This window comes from Carcharhinus amblyrhynchos, chromosome 1 (genome assembly GCF_965287045.1).
Source record: "Carcharhinus amblyrhynchos chromosome 1, sCarAmb.v2.hapA, whole genome shotgun sequence".
NCBI lineage: Eukaryota > Metazoa > Chordata > Chondrichthyes > Carcharhiniformes > Carcharhinidae > Carcharhinus > Carcharhinus amblyrhynchos.
In genome coordinates, this window is record NC_137324.1 from 142045366 (window position 1) to 142068327 (window position 22962).

At 45.2% G+C, this 22962-nt stretch overlaps 1 protein-coding gene across 1 annotated transcript in view; it reads left to right on the top strand.

The window, feature by feature from the left end:
- The window catches only part of rbm46 (RNA binding motif protein 46), an 83144-nt gene extending 65577 nt beyond the window's left edge, over window positions 1-17567 (top strand). The window contains exon 4 of the mRNA XM_080199657.1: window positions 17365-17567. Within this exon, the coding sequence (XP_080055783.1) occupies window positions 17365-17567 (203 nt within the window). The remainder of the gene's footprint in view (window positions 1-17364) is intronic.
- Window positions 17568-22962: the final 5395 nt, after the last annotated feature.

Sequence of the window (22962 nt, forward strand, 5' to 3'; positions counted from 1 at the left end):
AGGGAGTGCAGAGGAGGTTTACTAGGCTGATACCGGAGTTGAGGGGATTGAGCTATGAGGAGAGGCTGAATAAACTAGGCTTGTACTCATTAGAGTTTAGAAGAATGAGGGGAGATCTCATTGAGACGTATAAGATGATGAATGGGATGGATAGGATAGAGGTGGAGAGACTCTTCCCGCTCAAAAAAGACAGTAGGACTAGGGGGCACAGCCTCAAGATAAAGGGGAGGCGGTTTAGAACGGAGTTGAGGAGGAACTTCTTCACTCAAAGGGTGGTGAATCTCTGGAATTCTCTGCCCGTTGAAGTGGTGGAGGTTGCCTCGCTAAATATTTTTAAGAAGCGGGTTGATGGGTTCTTGATAAGAGAGGGGATTAGGGGTTATGGGGAGAGGGCGGGGAAGTGGAACTGAGCCACGACAGATCAGCCATGATCTTATTGAATGGCGGGGCAGGCTCGAAGGGCTAGATGGCCTACTCCTGCTCCTATTTCTTATGTTCTTATGTTCTTATGTTAAGTACAAAATAAAAATAATTAACTGGGGATGAGTTGACTTCAATGGGATGAAAGAGTTGGTTAGACTGGAACAAAAGATTGGCATGAAAATCTGTAGTTGAAATATCAGCTACTTTCAAAACAGAAATGGTCTAGACACAATCAATGGAAATTACCTTAAAAGGACAAACAAAATTACCTTAATAGGACAAACAGAGCTCGCTGGATGAAAAAGGAGATAGAAATTAGCTAGGTCAGCCATCTTAGTGTCTCAAGATGTGGAGGTTAGGGGGATTAGTAGGGTAAATATGTAAGGGCCTGAGTATTCCTCTATCAGAGAGTTGACATTGACTCAATGGGTCAGATGCCCTCCTCCTGCACTATAGGGATCTAATGGATAAGGAAGGAAAAGTGTGCTTATGACAGATAGAAAATACAGTTGAGAATGAAGAGGAATTTCATAAAACCTCTGTGCTGCAAAAAGAGGCCATTTGGCCCATCGAGTCTGCACCGACTCTCCGAAAGAGCAATTTATCCAGCCCTATCCCCCTTGCCCTATCTCCATAACCTCACGCGCTTACCTAATCTACACACTAAGGGGCAGTTTTGCATGGTCAATCCACCTAACCTACAGATCTGTGGTAGGAAACCAGAGTACCCAGAGGAAACCAATATATTTAATTAGCTTAATTAGTTTTTGAGGAAGTAACAGAAAGGGTTGATTCTGCTTATGTGGTGAACTTAGTCATTCAGGAAGCAACAGACTTGTGAATAAAGTTATAGCTCGTGGAATAGAAGTGAAAGAGCAACAAGGGTTCAAAGGAGCTGAATAATAGGAAACAGAAAGTAATGGTCAATGGATATTTTTCAGACTGGAGGAAGATTTGTAGTCGAGTTCCCCAGGTTTAGTATTGGGATTTTTGCTTTTCGTGATATATGTTAGTGATCTAGATCTTAGTTTGCAGAGCACAATTTCAGATTTTGCAGATGACACAAAACTTGGAAGTAATATAATCTTTGAAGAGGAATGCGTGGAACTTAATCATAGAACCATAGAAATCCTACAGTGCAGAAGGAGGCCATTCGGCACATCGAGTTTGCACTGACCACAATCCCACACGGGCCCTATCCTTGTAACTCCACATATTTACTTGGCTAATCCCTCCAACCTACGCATCCCAGGAAACTAAGGGGCAATTTAGCATGGCCAGTCAACCTAACCTGCACATCTTTGGACTGTGGGAGGAAACTGTGCCATCGTGCCACCCCAGTTTTTAAAGTTTATTTATTAGTCACAGATTATATTAGCATGCAATTAAGTTACTGTGAAAACCCAGTAGTCGCCACACTCCAGTGCCTGTTTGGGTACAATGAAGGAGAATTTAGCATGGTCAATACACCTAAATAGCACGTCTTTTTGACTGTGGGAAGAAACCGGAGTACCTGGAGGAAACCCACGCTGATACGGGAGAACGTGCATGCTCCCCACAGAGAGCGGCCCTAGCTGGGAATCAAACCCGGGCCTCTGGCGCTGTGAGGTAGCAGTGCTAACCATGCTGCCCCAACTTCAAAAGGACATAGACAAATTGATGGAATGGGCAGATGAAGATCAATGCAGAGAAGTGTGAGATTGTGCAATTTGGAAGGAAGAACACAGAGAGACAATATAAAATAAGGGATAAAATTCTTAAAGGCTTGCAGGAGCAGAGGGACCTTAAGATCTTTAAAGGTGGCATGGCAGATGCCCTTATTATAAAACCCAGAAGACTGGGGGGCGGTGGGGGGTGCGATCTTATGAGGAAAAATCTAAGTGCTGAACAAGTGAGAAAACAGGAGAGCTTCAGACCTTTTTTTTGGCAAATGGAGAAGTCCAATCTTATGACACTCAGTTGAAAAAAAATCCACAATGTGATTCTCAGCAGCAGGACGAGGGAGCAGGCCTAATCTCGGTAGCAAGCCAGCTGCTCAGCTTGAAGAGCATTACTGTGCCTGCACCCCGAATTCCCAGTGAAATGGGAGCCCCCTCCCACACACACACACACAGACATTATCACCCCTCACGGATAGTTCCACACCCCCATGGACTTAGCCCTTCACCCTGCTGCACCATGTTGCAGAGTTCCCCCCTCTTCCAAACACTACCATTGCAGAGTGCGCCCCCAACCCCCTCCCCTGACCGCCACCATTGCAGAATTCCCCCTCTCTGCCCCTCCCCCAATCACCACCATTGCAGAATTCCCCCTTCTCACCCCACTCTCTCTGATAATCACTGTTGCAGAGTTTCCCCCTCCCAACCCCTCCCCTGGTCATTTCCCTCCCACCATTGCAGAGTTCCTCCCTTACCTTCTTCCCCCAGTCATCACCATTGCAGAGATTATCCCTCTCACCTGTTATACGGTTTTAATTTAAACATCTTCCAAGCATTCCAGTTTAATGAGACAAACAAGGACAGTAATTTAATTATTTCTCTATTTAATACTTCCGCGACCAACTCAAACATAAACAGTTGGAAGTCTTTACTGAGCTTTAACTTGAACTGAACATACAACTGACTTTAACTCTTAAACTGCACATTCACTTCAATTGAACATCAACTATTTAACTGAAAATAGATACTACCAGGTTTAGAAAATATCCTCAATGTAGAATCTATCTTCCTTTCTGAAGCATCCTTCAGAGCACAAGTCTAGTTGCGATGGTCCAAAGATGTGCGGGTTAAGAGGATTTTCCATGCTAATTGTCAGAGGGACTATCTAGAATAATTGCATGGGGTTATGGGACTTAGGGCTTGAGTGGGATTGTGGTCAGTGCTGATTTGATTGACCGAATGGCCTCCTCCTGCACTGTAGAGTTCTATGATCATTTTATGATGACTGCATGTCTCTTTATCCACAATTCTCCACTTCTGGAAGATTCTTTGTCAGCTAGCCAATTGTGTAACCAGAAACCAATCACATGGCTTGAACATCCAGTAAAATTAATTTTGAACAATGCAATGACATTTCGTTCAGACTGCATACTCCATACATATAACAGTCATAAAAATCGGGGGTGCAATGTCTGGGTCAATGTAAACAAATTCTCTAATCTGACCAATGCAAGAAGCTTCAGATCACAGCTCCCAGAGCCTCTTTATGACATGTATCTGGTTTTAATCTATAAATTGACCTAAAATCCCAGCATGCTTAGCTCTCAGCCAGAATAGCCATTTTAAAGCCACCATTGCCATTATTGTTGTTAAATCATTGTAGCCGTTCTTTTTCATCCACACATCCCCCTTGCAGAGTCCTACCCCCACGTCAGCACCCATACAAGGTTCCTCTTGCCTCTCTCCCACCACCACCGCCCCCCCCCCCCCCCCCCATTACAATAAAGCAGCCTGTAGTGAATTTTGCTGGAATGGCATCAATAGGCACATGACTTACCCAAACTGCCCCCAACTAAATTCCCTTAACAAGGGAGTGCTCAGTATAAACTTTAATGATGGACACATATACAGTCATTTTAGGAAGATGGCGTCAAGATAAACAGCCCCAAGATTCACAGAGGGAAAGCTGGGCCCTCTACTAGAAGTGGAGAGGAGGGAAGGGGTATATTCTTTCCTCCATGGATGAGTGACGACCCAAAGGCCAGGAAAGCGAAGTGACCTGAGAAGCAGTGACAGTCTGTGCCAGTGCACTGGCACTTAGCACAAGCTCACCAGTGTTGCAAAAAGATTAATGACTTCATTCGGACAGCAAGGGTGAGTATCCATCTTGTCCTGGCATAGGTCCAATATCGCCTGCAATGTCCATCTACCCCTCAGCCTTCCAGCATCTGACCCTCATCCTGCCATCAACCCTCACTGCCCCTGCCCACTGAGGTGACCCCCGACACCCCGCAGTCTCCCAGCACCTGTCTCCAACCACACACCACCACCACCAACCAACCAACACCCCGCCCCGCTCACAGCCCCTGCCATTTGAGGCCCATCCTCTGACCTCTGTTCCCCCCACCACCATCCCCCCTCCCCACCTTTTCCCTAGACACCCTGTGCCATTCCAGCCAATGCCCCTTCTCTCTCCACAGGATTAGATGTCCCATAACCACCGTGAGTGGGAAGACAGTGTAATCAACCTGAGAATCCTCACTCCCTTTGAGGAGAGAACTTTGCATCTGATGGGGGAGGAGGACAGGACCGTGAGTGACAGCCAGATCGGTCTGCGTAACAGAAGCAAGCATCCAACAATTCTTCATTTATTAGACATCTCTCAAGTAGTGGCATGCTGCTCAGATACCAGTCCCTCTCTTGCAGTGAACCTCATGTCCTTTGTTGCAGGAAATGACCCCAATGCCTCTGGACCATCTGGCATTGCCATTGCCCTTGCTGTCACTGAAACCCCCATGACAGCTCAGAAGAAATCTCAGAGGAAGAGCCTGAGAAAACCTCTGAAGCTAGCATTAGACAGTTGACGCATTCCACATCACAGATACTATCACCACCGTGGGACAAATTAGGAGGGAGGCTTCTGGGTCACTGTCTGGTTGCCAATGTACATTGAACAAAGAACAAAGAAAAGTACAGCACAGGAACAGGCCCTTCAGCCTTCCAAGTCTGCACCGATCATTATGCCTGCCTAAACTAAAACTGTATACACTTAGTATCTGTATTCTTCCATTCCTATTCTATTCATGCGTTTGTCTAGTTGCCCCTTAAATGCCGCTATCGTACCTGCTCCTGCTATCTCCCCAGGCAGTGCGTTCCAGATATTCACCACCCTCTGTGTTTAAAAAAGAACTTGCCTCACACATTTCCTCTAAACTTTTCCTGATGCAACTTAAACCTATGTCCCCTAGTACTTGACTTTTTTACCCGAGGCCACTCTGTCCATACCAGTCACAATCTTGTAAACTTCTATCAGGTTGTTCCTCAACCTCCATCCTTCCAGTGAGAACAAACCAGTTTATCCGACCTCTCCTCACAGCTAATACCCTCCAATATTCTGGTAAATCTCTTCTGTGCCCTCTCCAAAGCACCCACACCCTTCTGGTAGTGTGGTGACCAGAATTGTACACAATACTCTAAATGAGCCCTAACTAAGGTTCTGTACAGCTGCAGCATGATCTGCCAATATTTTTACACTCAATGCCCCGACCAATGAAGGCCAGCGTGCTTTCTTGATGACCTTATCCACTTGCATTGCCACTTTGAATGATCAGTGGACATGTATGCCCAGATGTCTTGGCCTGTAATACTCCTAAGGTTGTACCATTTACTGTATAATTCCTATATGCATTGGACCTTCCAAACTGCAATACTGTTACTTGTAATTTATATTAATGATTTGGATGAGAATATAGGAGGCATGGTTAGTAAGTTTGCAGATGACACTAAGATTGGTGGCATAATGGACAGTAAAGAAAGTTATCTCCAATCGCAATGGGATCTTGATCAATTGGGCCACTGGACCGACGAATGGCAGATGGCATTTAATGTAGACAAATGTGAGGTGATGCATTTTCGTAGATTGAAGCAGGGCAGGACTTACTTAGTTAATGGTAGGGTGTTGGGGAGAGTTACAGAACAAAGAGATCTAGAGGTACATGTTCATAGCTCCTGTAAGTGGAGTCATAGGTGGACGGAGTGGTGAAGAAGGCCACCACGCAGATGACACCAAATTTAGTGGCATTGTGTACGGTGAAGAGGATTTTTAGAGGATACAGCAAGATATAGACAGGTTGGAGATCTGGGCAGAGAAATGGTAGATGGAGTTTCATCTGGACAAGAGTGAGGTCAGAGTCACAGAGGTTTACAGCATGGAAACAGGCCCTTTGGCCCAACTTGTCCATGCTGCCTTTTTTTTTAAAATCCCTAAGCTAACCCCAATTGCTTGCATTTGGCCCATATCACTCTATACCCATCTTACTCATGCAACTATCTAAATGTTTTTTAAAAGTCAAGATTGTACCCGCCTCTACTACATCCTCTGGTGGTTTGTTCCAGACACTCGCCATCCTTTGTGTGAAAAGATTGTCCTTCTGGACACTTTTGTATCTCACTCCTCTCACCTTAAACCTAGAATCATAGAACCCTACAGTGCAGAAAGAGGCACTTCGGCCTATCGAGTCTGCGCTGAACACAATCCCACCCAGTCCCTATCCCCATATATTATACCACTAATCCCTCTAACCTACGCATCCCTGGACTCTCAGGGGCAATTTCTTAGCGTGGCAATCAACCTAACCCGCACATCTTTGGACTGTGGGAGGAACCCAGAGTACCCAGAGGAAACCCACGCAGACTCGAGGAGAATGTGCAAACTCCACACAGACAGTGACCTGAGCAGGAATTGGACCCTGGAGCTGTGAAGCAGCAGTGCTAACCACTGTGCTACTGTGCCACCCTCTATGCCGCCTAGTTTTAGACTCCCCTACCTTTGGGAAAAGATATTGTCGAGCTGACCTGTGCCCCTCATTATTTTATAGACCTCTATAAAATCACCCCTCAGCCTCCTACGTGCCAGAGAAAAAAGTCCCAGCCTATCCTGCCTCTCCTTATAACTTAATCCACCAAGCCCCGGTAGCATCCTAGTAAATGTTTTCTGCACTCTTTCTTGTTCAATAATATCCTTTCTCTAATAAGGTGACCAGAATTGCACACAGTATTCCAAGTATGGCCTTACCAATGTCTTGTACAATTTGTGTCATCTGCGAACTTGCTAATCAGACCAACTACATTTTCCTCCAAATCATTTATATATACTACGAACAACAAAGGTCCCATAACTGATCCCTCTGGAACACTGCTAATCACAGCCTTCCATTGAGAAAAGTACTCCTCTGATGCTACCCTTTGTCTTCTATGGCTAAGCCAGTTCGGTATCCACCTTGCCAGCTCTGCTCTGATCCCATGTGACTTCACCTTTCATACTAATCTACCATGAGGTACCTTGTCAAAGGCTTTATTGAAGTCCATGTATACAACATCCACCACCTTTCCTTCATCTATCACCTTCGTCACTTGTTTGAAAAATTCAATCAAGTTAGTGAGGCACGACCTCCCCTTCACAAAACCATGCTGTCTATCACTAATAAATCCATTTGTTTCCAAATGTGAATAAATCTTGTCCCTAAGAATCTTATCCAATAGTTTCCCTACCACTGACATAAGGCTCAATGGCCTATAATTTCCTGGATTATCCCTGCTGCTCTTCTCAAACAATGGAACAACTTTGGCTTTCCTCCAGAACCTGAAACTTCACCTGTAGCCGATGAGGATACAAAGATTTCTGTGAAGGCCCCAGCAATTTCCGTCCTCGCCTCCCTCAGTATGCTGGGGTAGATCCCATCAGGCCCTGGGGACTTAGCTACTTTAATGCTTTTAAAGACACCCAATACCTCCTTTTTCACATCAACACGAACCAGAGTATCTACACACTCTACCCTAGGCTCCTCATCCATCAAGTCCCTCTCTTTGGTGAATACTGAGGCAAAGTATTCATTTAGTATCTTGCCCATTTCCTCTGGTTCCATGCATAGATTCCCTCCACTGTCCTTGAGTGGACCATCCATGTCCCTGGCTGCCTCTTGCTCTTTACATACGTTTAAAATGCCTTACGATTTTCCTTATTCCTGTTTGCCAAGGACTTTTCATGACCCTTTTTAGCTCTCCTAACTCCTTCCTTAGGTTCTTTCCTATGTTCTTTATATTCTTCAGGGGCTTCATCTCTCCTAAGCTTTTTAGACCTTACAAATGCTTCCTTTCTCTTTTTGACAAAGCTCATAATATCCTTCACTATCCAGGATTCCCGATACTTGCCACACTTATCCTTCATCCTCACAGATACATGCCAGTCCTGAATTCCAATCAACTGACATTAAAAGACTCTCACATGATTTACCCTCAAACAATCTCTCCAAATCTAAACTCTCCAGATCCTGCCTAATGTTGTGTAGTTAGTCTCCCCCCAATTTAACACCTTTGCCTGAGGGCCACTCTTGTCCTTATCCACAAGCACCTTAAAACTGATGGAATTATGACCACTGTTCCTGAAATGCTGTCCTACTGAAACTTTGATCATCTGGCCGGGCTCATTCCCCTATACCAGGTCTAATATGGCTCCTTCCCGAGTTGGGCTATTACATAGTTTCAAGAAATTCTTCTGGACTCTCCTTACAAATTCTGCCCCATCCAAACCCCTAGCAGTAAGTGAGTTCCAGTCAATATAGAGAAAGTTAAAATCACCCACCAAAACAACCCTTTTGATTTTGCATCTTTACAAAATCTGTGCATATCTGCTCTATCTCCCGCTTGCTGTTGGGAGGCCTATAATAAACCCCCAACATTGTAACGGCATCCTTCCTATTCCTGATCTCTACCCATGTTGCCTCACTACCTGAACCCTCCAAGGTGTCCTCCCTCAGTAGAAACGTGATATTCTCCTTTACCAGTAATGCAACTCCCCTTTTACATCCCCTTCTACCCTGCCTGAATCTTCTAAATCCTGGAATGTTTAGCTCCCAATCCTGTTCTTCTCTCAACCAAGTCTCTGTAATAGCAACAACATCATAGTTCTAAGTACTAATCCAAGCTCTAAGTTCATCTGTTATACCTGTTATACTCCTCACGTTGAAACAAATGCACTTCAGACCACCAGTTCTGCTGTGTTCAGCAACTACTCCCTGCCTGCTTTTCCTCTTAATCTTACTGTCCTTAGTCTGTAGCTCTCCATCAGTTATTTTTCCTGCTGACCGACTGCTCTAGTTCCCACCCCCCCCGCCCTGCCCCACCCATATTAGTTTGAACCCTCCTGAATGACTCTAGCAAATCTACCTGCCAGGATATTGGTGCCCCTCCAGCTTAGGTGTAACCTGTCCTCCTTGTACAGGCCCCACCTGTCCCGGAAAAGATCCCAATGATCAAGATATCTGAACCCTCCCTCCTACACCAGCTCTTTAGCTACATGTTTAGTTGCACTATCTTCCTATTCCTAGCCTCACTGGAATGTGGCACAGGAAGTAATCCTGAGATTACAACTCTAGAGGTCCTCTTTTTCAACTTACTATCTAACTCCCTGAACTCCCCCTGCAGGACCTTGTCACTCTTAGTACCAATGTATGCCATGATCTCTGGCTGTTCGCCCTCCCCTTTCAGAGTGTCCCATGCCCGTTCAGAGACATCCTTGCATAGAGACGGAAATGTCTGAGGCCTCTGGTGCATGGAGGCCTGCCGGAGACAAGAATTCAGCTGGGCCCAATCCAGTTGCTAGGCCTCTCTTAGCTTCTGGAGATGCAGCAGTAGAGCCGGGAAATGCAGGAGTGGCTGTCAGCAGCACTGCAGCAATTGTGAGGCTGTTGGGAGGAGTGCCCACAGCCTTCAGGTGCAGGAGATGATGCCGGCATTGTGTGGTATCCAGGCCAACACTGCAAGTGTGGCATCTGTAGTAGAAAGCCTGCGATAGGAAATGGTCGCCATGGGTGGCAGGCTCCAAAGCATGGCCTAGTCACAGCAGGTCATGGCCGATTCACAGCGGACCACTACTGAGTCATAGTAAGTCATGGCTGAGTCACAGCGGGCCATGACGGATTCCCTGCGGATCCCAGCTGAGGACTTCAATGAGTTGTGATTCACGTCATGATTCGCCATGACTTTTTGAGTCATCTGTTCCATGGTTGAGGGGCTTGAGACCATTCTGGTGACTCAGTGGGCCATGGCTGAAACACAGCATGGCTACGGGCCTTGAAAACATGTTCCAGTCACAGCTGGATGTGGCTGAGGAGTTGCAGAGTTGGCCCAATCTCTGTGCTAGCCCTTGGCAATGGCCCTCAATGTGGGGTGAACACAGTTGGGCCTCCAGTACTGGCTGGTCCAGGAGATGTCAGGCCTTCTGGAGCTTGGTCCAGCTGTTCCACTGTTCCATGGAGTGATCCAGGGTCCCATTAGCATTCCAAGAGAGGAGGAAGGGGCCTTCCACTCCGGAGACTCCGACTGTCACAACGCCTACTGACTCACCCTTTCTGACACCAGTGCATCTCAAAGGCAGAAGAATGAACAGGGTGGCATGGATGGTGCCACCAGAAAGTTGGCCAGGGCTCCCCAAGTTCTAGCCCTCCAGGGATGCCCACCAGGATGTTGGGAAGCAGAATGTAGCTGACCATTTCCACCCCTGATAAGCACCCTGGAGAGACACATCGACATCTTGCAAGGCCACATAAGACAAAGAAGTTGTAGGGACACCAGGAGGGCATAGGTGAAGGACTATGCCAGTTAAGTTTAGTCAATTCAGCACTCTTAACACTGACATCCACTTGTTCAATCTCACTGTTATCTATTATCACTTCAAATTATTGCAGTTTCTTTCATCAATAAATGTTATTGCACTAATATGTCTGTCTTTATTCTCCAAAGGAGATGACTGTACCCGACCTGACCTGGTGGGCTCCGAAAGTTGTTGTGCGTAGTCAACACCCTTCGGCTCACTACAAATGCAATCTCCAAATCCAAGCGCCTGTGGTATACTTGTCATTGCTGCTGTTGCCACACAGGCGCACTGGGTCACATAAGCTGCCATGGCATCCCTGGACTCCAGCGGACCCTGAGAACGGGCTGTCTACGCTCTCCCCACCCCCAGCCCCATGGCCCTGCAAGGCCATCTCTACATCATGACTGCAAGGAAGAACAAAGAAATCTACAGTACAGGAACAGGCCTTTCGGCCCTCCAAGCCTGCACTGACCATGCTGTCCGACTGAACTAAAACCCCCTACCCTTCTGGGGACTATATCCCTCTGTTCCCATCTCATTCATGTACTTGTCAAGACGTCTGTTGAAAGTCACTACCATATTCGCTTTCACTACCTCCCCCGGCAACGAGTTCCAGGCACCCTCACTATAGGAAAGACGTAGAAGCTATTGAAAGGGTACAGAGGAGATTTACAAGGATGTTGCCTGGACTGGGAGGCATGCCTTATGAAGTTAGGTTGAGGGAGCTGGGTCTCTTTTCCCTGGAGAGACGAAGGTTGAGAGGCAACCTGTTAGAGGTTTATAAAATGTTGAGAGGAATGGATAGGGTGGATTCTCAGAGGCTATTTCCCCGGGTTGAAATGGTCGCTACGAGAGGACACAGATTTAAGGTGCGGGGAGGAAAGTACAGAAGTGATGTTAGGGGTAAGTTTTTCACTCAGAGGGTGGTGAGTGAGTGGAATCGGCTGCTGTCAGTGGTGGTGGAGGCGAATTCGCTGGGGTCTTTTAAAAGACTTCTGGATGAGTATATGGGGTTTTATGGGATTGGGGGTTATAGATAGGTGTTGATGTGATCGGCGCAACTCGTGGGCCGAAGGGCCTGTTTGTGCTGTAGTGTTCTATGTTCTATGTTCACCCACCACTTTCTGTTTAAAAAATCTGCCTTGTACATCTCTTTTAAACCTTGCCCCTCACACCTTAAACCTATGCCTGCTAGTAATTGACTCTTCCACCCTGGGAAAAAGCTTCTGACTATCCAGTAAATCCATACCTCTTACAACGTTGTAGACTTCTATCAGGTCTCCCCTCAACCTCCATTGCTCCAGTGAGAACAAAGAAGTTTCTCCAACCTCTCCTCATAGCTAATACTCTCCATACGAGGCAACATCCTGGTAAATCTTTTCTGTACCCTCTCCAACGTCTCCGCATCCTTCTGGTAATGTGGCGACCAGAATTGAACACTATATTCCAAGTGTGGCCTAATAAGGTTCTATAAAATGTCAACATGACTTGCCAGTTTTTAAACTCAGTGCCCCGGCTGATGAAGGCAAGCATGCCGTATGCCTTCTTGACTACCTCCTCCACCTCCATTGCCACTTTCAGTGACCTGTGTACCTGTACACCCAGATCCCTATCAATACTCTGAAGAGTTCTGCCATTTACTGTGTATTTCCTACCTGTATTAGACCTTCCAAAAAGCATTACCTCACACATTTGTCCGGATTAAACTCCATCTACCATCTCTCCGTCCAAGTCTCTAACTAATCTACATCCTGCTGTATCCTCTGGTGTCCTCATTGCTATTTGCAAATCCACCAACCTTTGTGTCATCCACAAACTTACTAATCAATCCAGTTACATTTTCCTCCAAATCATATTACAAACAGCAAAGGTCCCAGCACTGATCCCTGAGGAACACCACTTGTCACAGCCCTCCATTCAGAAATGCACCCTCTGTCTTCTTTGACCGAGCCAGTTTTGTATCCACCTTACCAGCTTACCTCTGATCCCATGCAACTTCACCTTCTGCACCAGTCTGCCATGAGGAACCTTGTCAAAGGCCTTACTGAAGTTTATGTAGACAACATCCACTGCCCTACACTCATCAATCATTTTTGTCACTTCCTCGAAAAACTTGATCAAATTCATAAGACATGACCTCCCCTTCACAAAACCATGTTGCCTCTCACTAATATGTCCACTTATTTCCAAGTGGGAAAAAATCCTGTTCGAAGAATCCTCTCCAATAATTTCCCTACCCCTGATGAAAGGCCTGAAATTACCTGGATTATTCTTGCTACCTTTCTTAAACATGGGAACAACATTGGCTATTCTCCAATTCTCTGGGACCTCCCCTGTAGTCATGATGTGGAGATGCCGGCGTTGGACTGGGGTAAACACAGTAAGAAGTCTGACAACACCAGGTTTAAGTCCAACCGATTTATTTGATAGTAAACTCGCAAGCTTTCGGGGTTTGCCCCTTTGTCAGGTGAATGGAGAGTTCTGGCTCAGACAGAGCATAAAACAGCACAGACGGTTTACAGATTATTGCTTAGAATGCGAGTCTTTAGACCTAACCTGCTATTCAAGTCTTAAAGTGGCCAACAATGTGAGTGGAAGGAACAGAACCATGTTACGTGAGGGCCCAAGTTAATACCTTACTCCTTGCTTCGAGCAGCAGCTCTGAGACCTGCTTGGCGCAGCAGTTCTGAGATCTGCTTGTTGTTTCTGCTAGTGGGGTTACGACAATGAAATACCAGCACTCAACCACTGAGCCTTTGTAGCTGACAGATAGAATCATAGAATCCCTACAGTGCAGAAGGAAGCCATTTGACCCATCGAGCCTGCACCAGCAACAGTCTGTAAACAACCCCCCCTACCGCTCCCCCTGGTAGTCCTCCTGACAGTAAGGGGCAATGTTGCATGGCTAATCAACCTAAGGCACTTGCACACCTGTGGAAGGGTAACATGGTGACTGCATTGAGGTTTTCTCCGCATTCATAAAGCGACCCCTTGGGGGAATTGCTCAGCAACCAGAGGAAATGCGCTTTACACCAGCCAGTGCCAAGCCCCAAGCTCTGCAACCACCCTGCCACCGCCCCCCCCACCAAGCCGAAGCTCTGCACCCCCACTAGAGTCATAGAGGCTTACAGCATGGAAATATACCCTTCGCCCCAACTTGCCCGTACTGCCCCTTTTGTTAACCCCTAAGCTAGTCCCCATTGCCTGCACATGGCCCAAATCCTTCTATACCCATCTTACCCATGTAACTGTCTAAGTGCTTTTTAAAAAACAAAATTGTACCTGCTTCTACTACTACCCCTGGCTTCTTGTTCCAGGCATTCACAACCGTCTGTGTGAAAAAATTGCCCCTATTGTATGTCTGTCCTCTCACCTTAAATCTATGCTGTCTAGTTTTAGAATCCCCTTTCTTTGGGAAAAGATGTTTACTCTCTAGCTGATCTATGTCTGTAAGCCTCCTATGCTCCAGGGTAAAAGGTCCTAATCTAATCAGCCTCTCCTTATAACTGAAACCATCAAGTCTCGGTAGTATCTCAGTAAATTTTTTCTGCACTCTTTCCCCAAGCTTTGTACCCTATCCTATGCATAAGCTCTGCATTCCCCCACCCCTGGACTCTGCACCCTCCAAACCTGAGCTCTACATTGCCCCACATGCCCAAGTTCTGCAACCCCCCCTTCCCAACATCCAAAATCTGCACTCCCCCACTTCCCCAGCCAAGCTCTGCACCCCAGATTGCAGCTCGTTTCACCCTCCTTTTAAAAGATAAAATTGTACCCACCTCTACTACTATCTCTGGCAGCTTGTTCCAGACACTTACACCCTCTATGTGAAAAACTTGCCCCTCTGGACACTTTTTTATCTCTCCCCCCTCACCTTAAACCTATGCCCTCTAGTTTTAGATCCCCCTATCTTTGGGAATAGATATTGACTATCCAGTTGATCTATGATCCTCATTATTTTATAGACCTCTATAAGGTCACCCCTCAGCCTCCTACGCTCCAGAGAAAAAAATCCCAATCTATTCAACCTCTTCTTATAACTCAATCCATCAAGTCCTGGTAGCATCGTAGTAAATCTTTTCTGCACTCTTTCTAGTTTAATAATATCCTTTCTATAATAGGGTGACCAGAATTGCACATAGTATTCCAAGTGTGGCCTTACCAATGTGTTGTACAACTTCAACAAGACGTCCCAACTCCTGTATTCAGTGTTCTGACCGATGAAACCAGGCATTCCGAATGCCTTCTTCACCACTCTGTCCATCTTTGACTCCACTTTCAAGTAGCTATGAACATGTACCCCCAGATCCCTTTGTTCTGTAACTCTCCCCAACGCCCTACCATTAACTGAGTAAGTCCTGCCCTGGTTCAATGTACCAAAATGCATTACCTCGCATTAAAATCTGTCAAGGAGCCAATTTTGTATCCATTTAGATACCTCACCCTGGATCCCGTGAGATTTAACTTTATGCAACTTTATGCAGTACCTTGTCAAATGCCTTGCTAAAGTCCATGTAGACAACGTCAACTGTACTGCCCTCATCTACCTTCTTGGGGTAACCCTTTAAAAAACTCAATTAAATTTGTGGGACATGATTTTCCACTCACAAAGCTATGCTGACCGTCCCTAATCAGTCCTTGCATCTCTAAATGCCTGTAGATCCTGTCTCTCAAAATACCTTCCAACCATTTACCTACCACAGATGTGAGCCCCACTGGCCTGCAGTTCCCAGCTTTTCCCTGCAGCGTTTTTTAAACAAAGGCACAACATTTGCCACTTTCCAATCATTACTGTGACTATCGATGATTCCAATATCTTGGCTCGGGGACCCGCAATTTCTTCCGTAGCCTCCCACAGCATCCTGGGATATACCTCATCAGGTCCCGCAGACAAGCTCCGAGGACTTTGGATGGGGCTGCTGCTTTTCCCCCACCCCATCCCTCACCCACTGCCTTCCCCATCCAGAGCCGAGCCTTGAATACTTGGGTGACAGACTCACTGCTAGGGCTTTGGATGGCGCAGAATCTGTAAGGAGCATCCAGTAGGGTTCCTTGAAACAGTATGCAAACAGCCAAACTTGGGAAGGAGCCATATTAGCCCTGGTATTGGGGAATGAGCCTGGCCAAGGCTTATTTCAGTAGGAGAGCATTTCAGGGGACAGTTGTCAAGTTCATTTTTCAGAGACCCTTACGTACTTGATGCAAGAACAAGACACTGATCTGTATAAAAAAACCCAGTCCTTTATTCTCAAGCAAGTACAAGCTCTTTGAGGATCATTTTACTAACTCAGAACAGTGTTCTGAGCTTAGCTGAGCAATACTGTCTCTAACAGGGCGATTCTCCTCCTTTATACTCTTCTTACAGCAATTAGTCACTTACACACAGTATAACTTCACCCAGATCACGTGCTTAGCAACAGCGAAAGTAAGTACAAATGTGAGTAAAAATATGTTGAAAACCCACCCCCGGTTACCATCGAAACTGCACATCCACCATTGCTCGAGTGTGAGATAGCAACCGTTCTCATATATAACTTGGGACGTTACTTTGCCCATAAAGTGAATGTTATCTCCTTCAAACAAGGATAGCATTTAATAAAGCAAGAGTTTCGTTATTTACAAGGCCAGAATAAGGGAGTGTGTAGTGATTTCAGCACAGGTTGTTTCAAATAAGATGCAGTCAATCACAGCTTTAAGCTAATGGAGACTTTTCACTTTATCTTAAAGCAGCCGGCTGCATTTGCAATTTTGCAGGATCTCCGCTTGCAAAACCTTTTTACAAATGGCCAAGATCATAGGAGATTCATTGGAAGTTAACCCCCTAACATCTCACAGTGATCATAATTCCATAAATTTTAAGGTGCTTAGTGGTCCTTGGGCAATGGTGCTAAATTGGGGGAAGACTAACTACAACAACATTAGGTAGGATCTGGAGAGTGTAGATTTGGGGAGACTGTTTGAGCGTAGATCAACATCCGACATGTGGGAGTCTTTCAAATGTCAGTTAGTTGGAATTCAGGACCGCATGTACCTGTAAGGATGAAGATAAGGGCAAGTATTGGGAGACCCGAATAATGAGGGATATTATGAACCTTGTCAAAAAGGAAAAGGAGGATTTCATAAGGCCTAAAAGGCTTTGGACAGATGAAGCTCCTGAAGAATATAAAGAACGTAGGAAGGAATTTAAGGAAGGAGTTAGAAGGGCTAAAAGGGGCCATGAAAAGTCTTTGACAAACAGGATTAACGAAAATCATAAGGCATGTTATATATATGTAAAGAGCAAAAGGGTAGGTTGGGAAAGGGTTGGTTCGCTCAGAATCTATGCATGGAACCAGAGGAAATGAGCGATATATCATAACTTTATTTCAGGGGATTAGTAGGGTAAATATGTGAGATTATGGGAATAGGGCCTGGATGGGATTGTGGTCAATGCAGACTTAATGGGCTGAATGGCCTCCTTCTGCACTGTAGGGATTCTATGATAACATAAAATTGTGGCTGTTTCAATGTGGTATTTGTAGCCAAAAGGCTATGAATTTATAATCATATCACATTTTACATTTTTGTAGGAACTGAATATTGTAATTATGTAATTTTTATGGAATAATGTGCATGTTTCTGTATTTATAGACTACAGTTTGCGCCGGACCAACTCAGTCAGTAGTCTCTCTCAAGTTGGTACACCTCTTCCAACTTCTGCATCCAGTCTGCTTCAATACACATCTAGACCTTACTCTTATCCTAGCTATCCATTGTCAACAACACTACCTCTTGGTAACAACAATCATATTGGACAACGGTTATATGTTTCTAGTCATGGGTCTTTCTTCTAAAGTACTGTAAATGGAATACCCAAGTATTGTAAGTTTTTTTTTGGAATGCAAGTTGGCTTTCTGAAAACATTTTTGTCCATTTGTTATGCTAAGAAATTTATTGAGGCACAAATGTGAAATTCTTTCCTGTGTAAGAACTTTATCAAATTGTTTTATGTTCTTGTTGAAGATTTAAGCAAAATGTTAATGAACTTGGCGAGTTTTTCATCACAGCAACGGTCTATTTGTTTGTTTCCCTTCAGTTATCTTGCACTTAAATGCCTACAGCATAATTCATGCACTGAAATTCAGACTAGGATTTATAGCTGCGCTAATGTTCAAGAACAATGCTGTATTTTCTTTTCATGTTTCAGTGTTCACTGTCGTGCTGGGGTCAGTTTTTCACCTAACCCATCCGTCAGGAAACCAATGATATTGGGTGCAATGCTACTTTCATATCCTTTCCAATTTGTCGTCAGTGGAGAGTAATATTAGTTGAGATGTAAAGCTGGTGTTCTGACTGATAATGTGTTTACACTCAGCAAGTTAGCTTAAAATTAAAATTACCTACACTGTTTCAAATTGTTAAGTTTGACATTTTCTTGTTTTTGCCATGCCTGCATGTTCTAGTTATTTAGAGAAAATTATTTATATTGCAGTAGTTGAATTGTTGCAATCATGTGTTTAATTAAATATCACTAAAATTTTTCCTGGTTGTTTTTTGTTTAATGGAAAGCATATTTTAGATGAGGTTCATTGCAGAATCATAAAATTCACATTATTTTAAAAAGCTGGCATTTTTTTTCTTTTTCACTAGGCAAGAAACTTGAATCTTGCTTTTTATGTTTTAGATAAACAGCTCTAATTTGATATGCTATATCTAAAAAGTAACCTCAGTGATAAAATAATTGGCCTGGAGTTCCCACATGATCACACTGTAGTTTGGGATAATTTGTGGCAATGATGTTTTTAATTTGTTCATGAAATGTTGACATTACTAGCTATGCATAAAACCAATGAGCCAGGCAAATATTAAATGATGATGAGAAAATAAAACAACCATGCAAAATCTCCTTGAAAAGGTTAGCCCTCTTTCAAGTTCATAAAACTAAAGTTTCTTTATTATCACAAGTAGGCTTACATTAATACTAGTGAAGTTACTGTGAAAATTCCCTAGCTGCCACGCTCCAGCACCTGTTTGGGTACACTGAGGGAGAATTTAGCATGACCATAATTAGCATGTCTTTCCGACTGTGGGAGGAAACCCACAGACACATGGGGAAAACGTGCAGACTCTGCACAAAGAATGACCCAAGCTGGGAATCGAACCTAGGTCCCAGGCACTGTGAGGCAGCACTGTGCCACTGTCAATCAACACAGCCATTCATACTAATTGGGAAAAGAGTATTACTCCACGCAACGGCTACGATAACAGCAAGATGGGCAAGCCATGCAAAATGCCATTGACTTTGGTGGGACCAGAAGATCCTGCTGGCGTAAGCCACCCTGCTGCTGGAAAACATGCCGTGGCGGAACAGGGCAGAAAATCTCAGCCGACATCTCTTGCTCTTGTACAAATAACCAAGCAGGTATGAGAAAAAACACTTTAAGGAAATAATCTCATCAAACGATCAGTCAAACAAAATTAGCAGTTACCTTCATAGCTATATAACCATTGCCCACAGAGTGTCAGACATTCATTATAAGATTCCATCTCACAACTATAATAACAAAAATTGCCAGAAATCTGTTTTTGCCAATTGGAAGTGGCCTAATTCGTTGTGCAATCAAGGATGAAATTTAACCCATTTACTTTTGATGAAATGGCAAACAGAAATGCATGCAGCATGAAGTATGGCCTAAGCAATATCCTTTCTAGCAATTCGTGCAAATCGTGGGTGTGCGTGTATCTGCACTGGTGCCAGGTATTGCTTAAGGATGTGATGACTTTCTCCTCCTCTGAGGTTAAAGCTGGCCCCTCAGGGCTGGTGTCCGCGGTTACTGAGGATTCATCTGTGGGTGAATTGAACGAGGATTATGAATTGACCATTTAGGATGACTTCAGAAATGCAGGCTTCCGACAAATACACATGCATTCTCACCATTGAAAAGTGCTAATGAGGATTTAAGCAATGTTCTTTCAAAACTGAGGCACATATTCCTCCTCAAAGGCTTTAAGCTACCAAGACGAATTTATGACTGCATTCTTCCTGCCTCACCTGCATTCTCCATCGATGCAGAGACACACACCTCAATGGGTACGAGGTATAGTTCAGTCAGGGTCTCACATTTTGGCACTGCATGGATACAGATCAGCCAAGCTCATCTGCACTCAGAGAACTGCTGGAGAAGAAGCATCTGCAACATCTCAAGTTGGATGACAAATCTCTGGGATGGACCCTGCAAGAGAATCTTCAAGAGGTGGTGTCAGAGATCATCAACAGTGTGGCATGTGAAGCTGCAGAGTCCATCTACATGCTCTCTGATGAAGTGGTGCTGACATGTGCAAGCCTCGAGATCTTAATGATGAGGTTGGAAAACCACGGAGAACGTGCTCCAGAAAAACATCCAAATTCTGCGGGAGTGGGAAAGGAACACCTCCAGGAGTCAGGTAAGGGTCCGAGGGCACATAAAAGGAGGGGAATGGTTGTTGGACACTCCTGGACATTCTCTGAATGCACCTGGCCCTTTGTAATCTCCCCTTGCCTGTGTCCCCTCTCAGCTTCATCATCTCTGGCCACAGAGGGAGCAGCTGCCCCACAGCAGGACAGCCAAAGGAAGCCAGACTCTCCAAGCCTTGGGTCTTCAAAGGATGGCCAATAAGGTTATCCAAGGCTAACAGAAGAAACTGGTCAGCAGGTTGTTGGAACTCCTAATACTAGTCTATGCGCCAAGTGATGTAAAATGGGTTTAGAAAACTTAGCTATTTTGTGGCTGGCATGTCTCTTTCTGTGCTGTAAAACTCTATGACTCTATGAACTAACTCCCATGTAAGCATCATGAGATGTTCCCCACATGGATCTGCATAGTTTCATGGAGCCATAGTTGTTCACTTCAACATGCAGTGCAATATCTTAACCTCCTCCCCCTGTGACCCACCACCCTCCCCCCCCACCCACTTAACCATTGATGATCCCCCCAGGTGTAGCATCTGAGCTTCCCACAATTATCCATCAACCTGCGTCTATCACCCTAAGTGGTGCAGATGAATGTCCATGTCTCCTACCTTCCCAAGGAGCCCACACCGTGAAAGTAGATCTCCCCCACCCCATTCTGCTGATTCCCAGAATTCACTTCTTCTGTGACCTCTCCCACCAACCAGCAGAACCCCTTCACCCATTATCGCTAAATCTGAACCCTCCCACTCTACCTGTTCCCAAAGCATCTTTTAACCCTCACCATCCATTATAAGAAAGATGTGGAGGCATTGGAAAGGGTGCAGAGGAGGTTTACCAGGATGTTGCCTGGTATGGTGGGAATGTCTTATGAGGAAAGGCTGAGGGACTTGAGGTTATTTTCATTGGAGAGAAGAAGGTTACGAGGTGACCTGATTGAGGCATACAAGATGATCAATGGATTGGATAGGGTGGACAGTGAGAGCCTTTTACCTCGGATGGAGATGGCTAACACAAGGGGACATAGCTTTAAATTAAGGGGTGGTAATTATAGGACAGATGTCAGAGGTAGGTTGTTTACTCAGAGGGTAGTAAGGTGGTGGAATGCCCTGCCTGCAGCAGTTGTGAACTCGCCAAATTTAAGGGCGTTCAAATCGTCTGTGGATAGGCATATGGATGGCATTGGAATAGTTTAGGTTAGAGGGTCATTAGATTGGTTCCACCGGTCGGCGCAACATCGAGGGCTGAAGGGCTGTAATGTTCTATGTTCTATCCCTTCATATCACTAATTACATCAGTATGCCCCAAGGACTTATTAGTTAACACCACAGACCCATCATGGCACAAATCAATTCCTGCCTACTGGACTAACTGGATCTACTACAGTTCACCTATCGCCAAAATAAATTCACAGCAGACGCCATCTCTCTAGCCCTACACTCAACCCTGGAACACCTAGATAACAAAAGGCAGCTATGTCAGACTCCTATTCATAGACTTCAGCTCAGCCTTTAACACCATTATTCCTAGGGACTTATCTCCATACTTTGTGGCCTGGGACTCGGCTCCTCCCTCTGCAGCTGAAGCCTCGACTTCCTAACCCATTGACTGCAGTCAATAAGGATAGGCAACGACACATCCATGATCATCCTCAGCACTGTTGCTTCGCAAGGCTGTGTCCTTAGCCCCTTATTATACTCCTTATACACTTTTGACTGTACGGCCAAATTCCCCGCCAACTCAATTTTCAAGTTTGCTGATTTTGCACCATTATGGGTCAGAACTCAAACAATGATGAGACAGAGTACAGAAAAGATATAGAGAATGTGATGAATTCATGCAATGACAATAATCTCTCCTCAATGTCAACAAAACAAAGGAGATAGTCATCGACTTCAGGAAGCATGTGAAGCTGGAGGGCGTTTCCCCTGTCTACATCAACGGGGATGAAGTTGAAATAGAACATAGAACACTACAGCACAAACAGGCCCTTCAGCCCATAAGTTGCGCTGATCATATCCATACCTACCAGGCCTATCTATAACTCTCAACCCCATTAAATCCCGTGTACTCATCCAGAAGTTTCTTAAAAGACCCCAAAGAGTTAGCCTCTACCACCACCGACGGCAGCCGATTCCACTCACTCACCACCCTCTGAGTGAAAAACTTACCCCTGACATCCCCTCTGTACCTGCTGCCCAGCACCTTAAACCTGCGTCCTCTCGTAGCGACCATTTCAGCCCTGGGAAATAGCCTCTGAGAATCCACCCTATCTATACCTCTCAACATCTTATAAACCTCTATCAGGTCGCCTCTCAACCTTCGTCTCTCCAGGGAGAAAAGACCTAGCTCCCTCAACCTATCCTTATAAGGCATCCCACCCGATCCAGGCAACATCCTTGTAAACTTCCTCTGCACCCTTTCAATAGCTTCCACATTCTTCTTGTAGTGAGGTGACCAGAACTGCGCACAGTACCCCAAGTGGGGTCTGGCAAGGGTCTTATAAAGTTGCAGCATTACCTCCCGACTCCTAAACTCAATCCTTCGATCAATGAAGGCTAGTACACCATACGCCTTCTTGACCACATCCTCCACCTGCAAGGCCGATTTAAGAGTCCGATGGACCTGGATCTCAAGGTCCTTCTGCCCCTTGATATTGTACTCCTTCATCCCATTGGACCTGCCAAAATGGACCACTACACATTTATCCGGGTTGAAGTCCATCTGCCACTTCTCCGCCCAGTCTTGCATCCTATCTATGTCTCGCTGCAACTTCTGACGTCCCTCCAGACTATCCACAA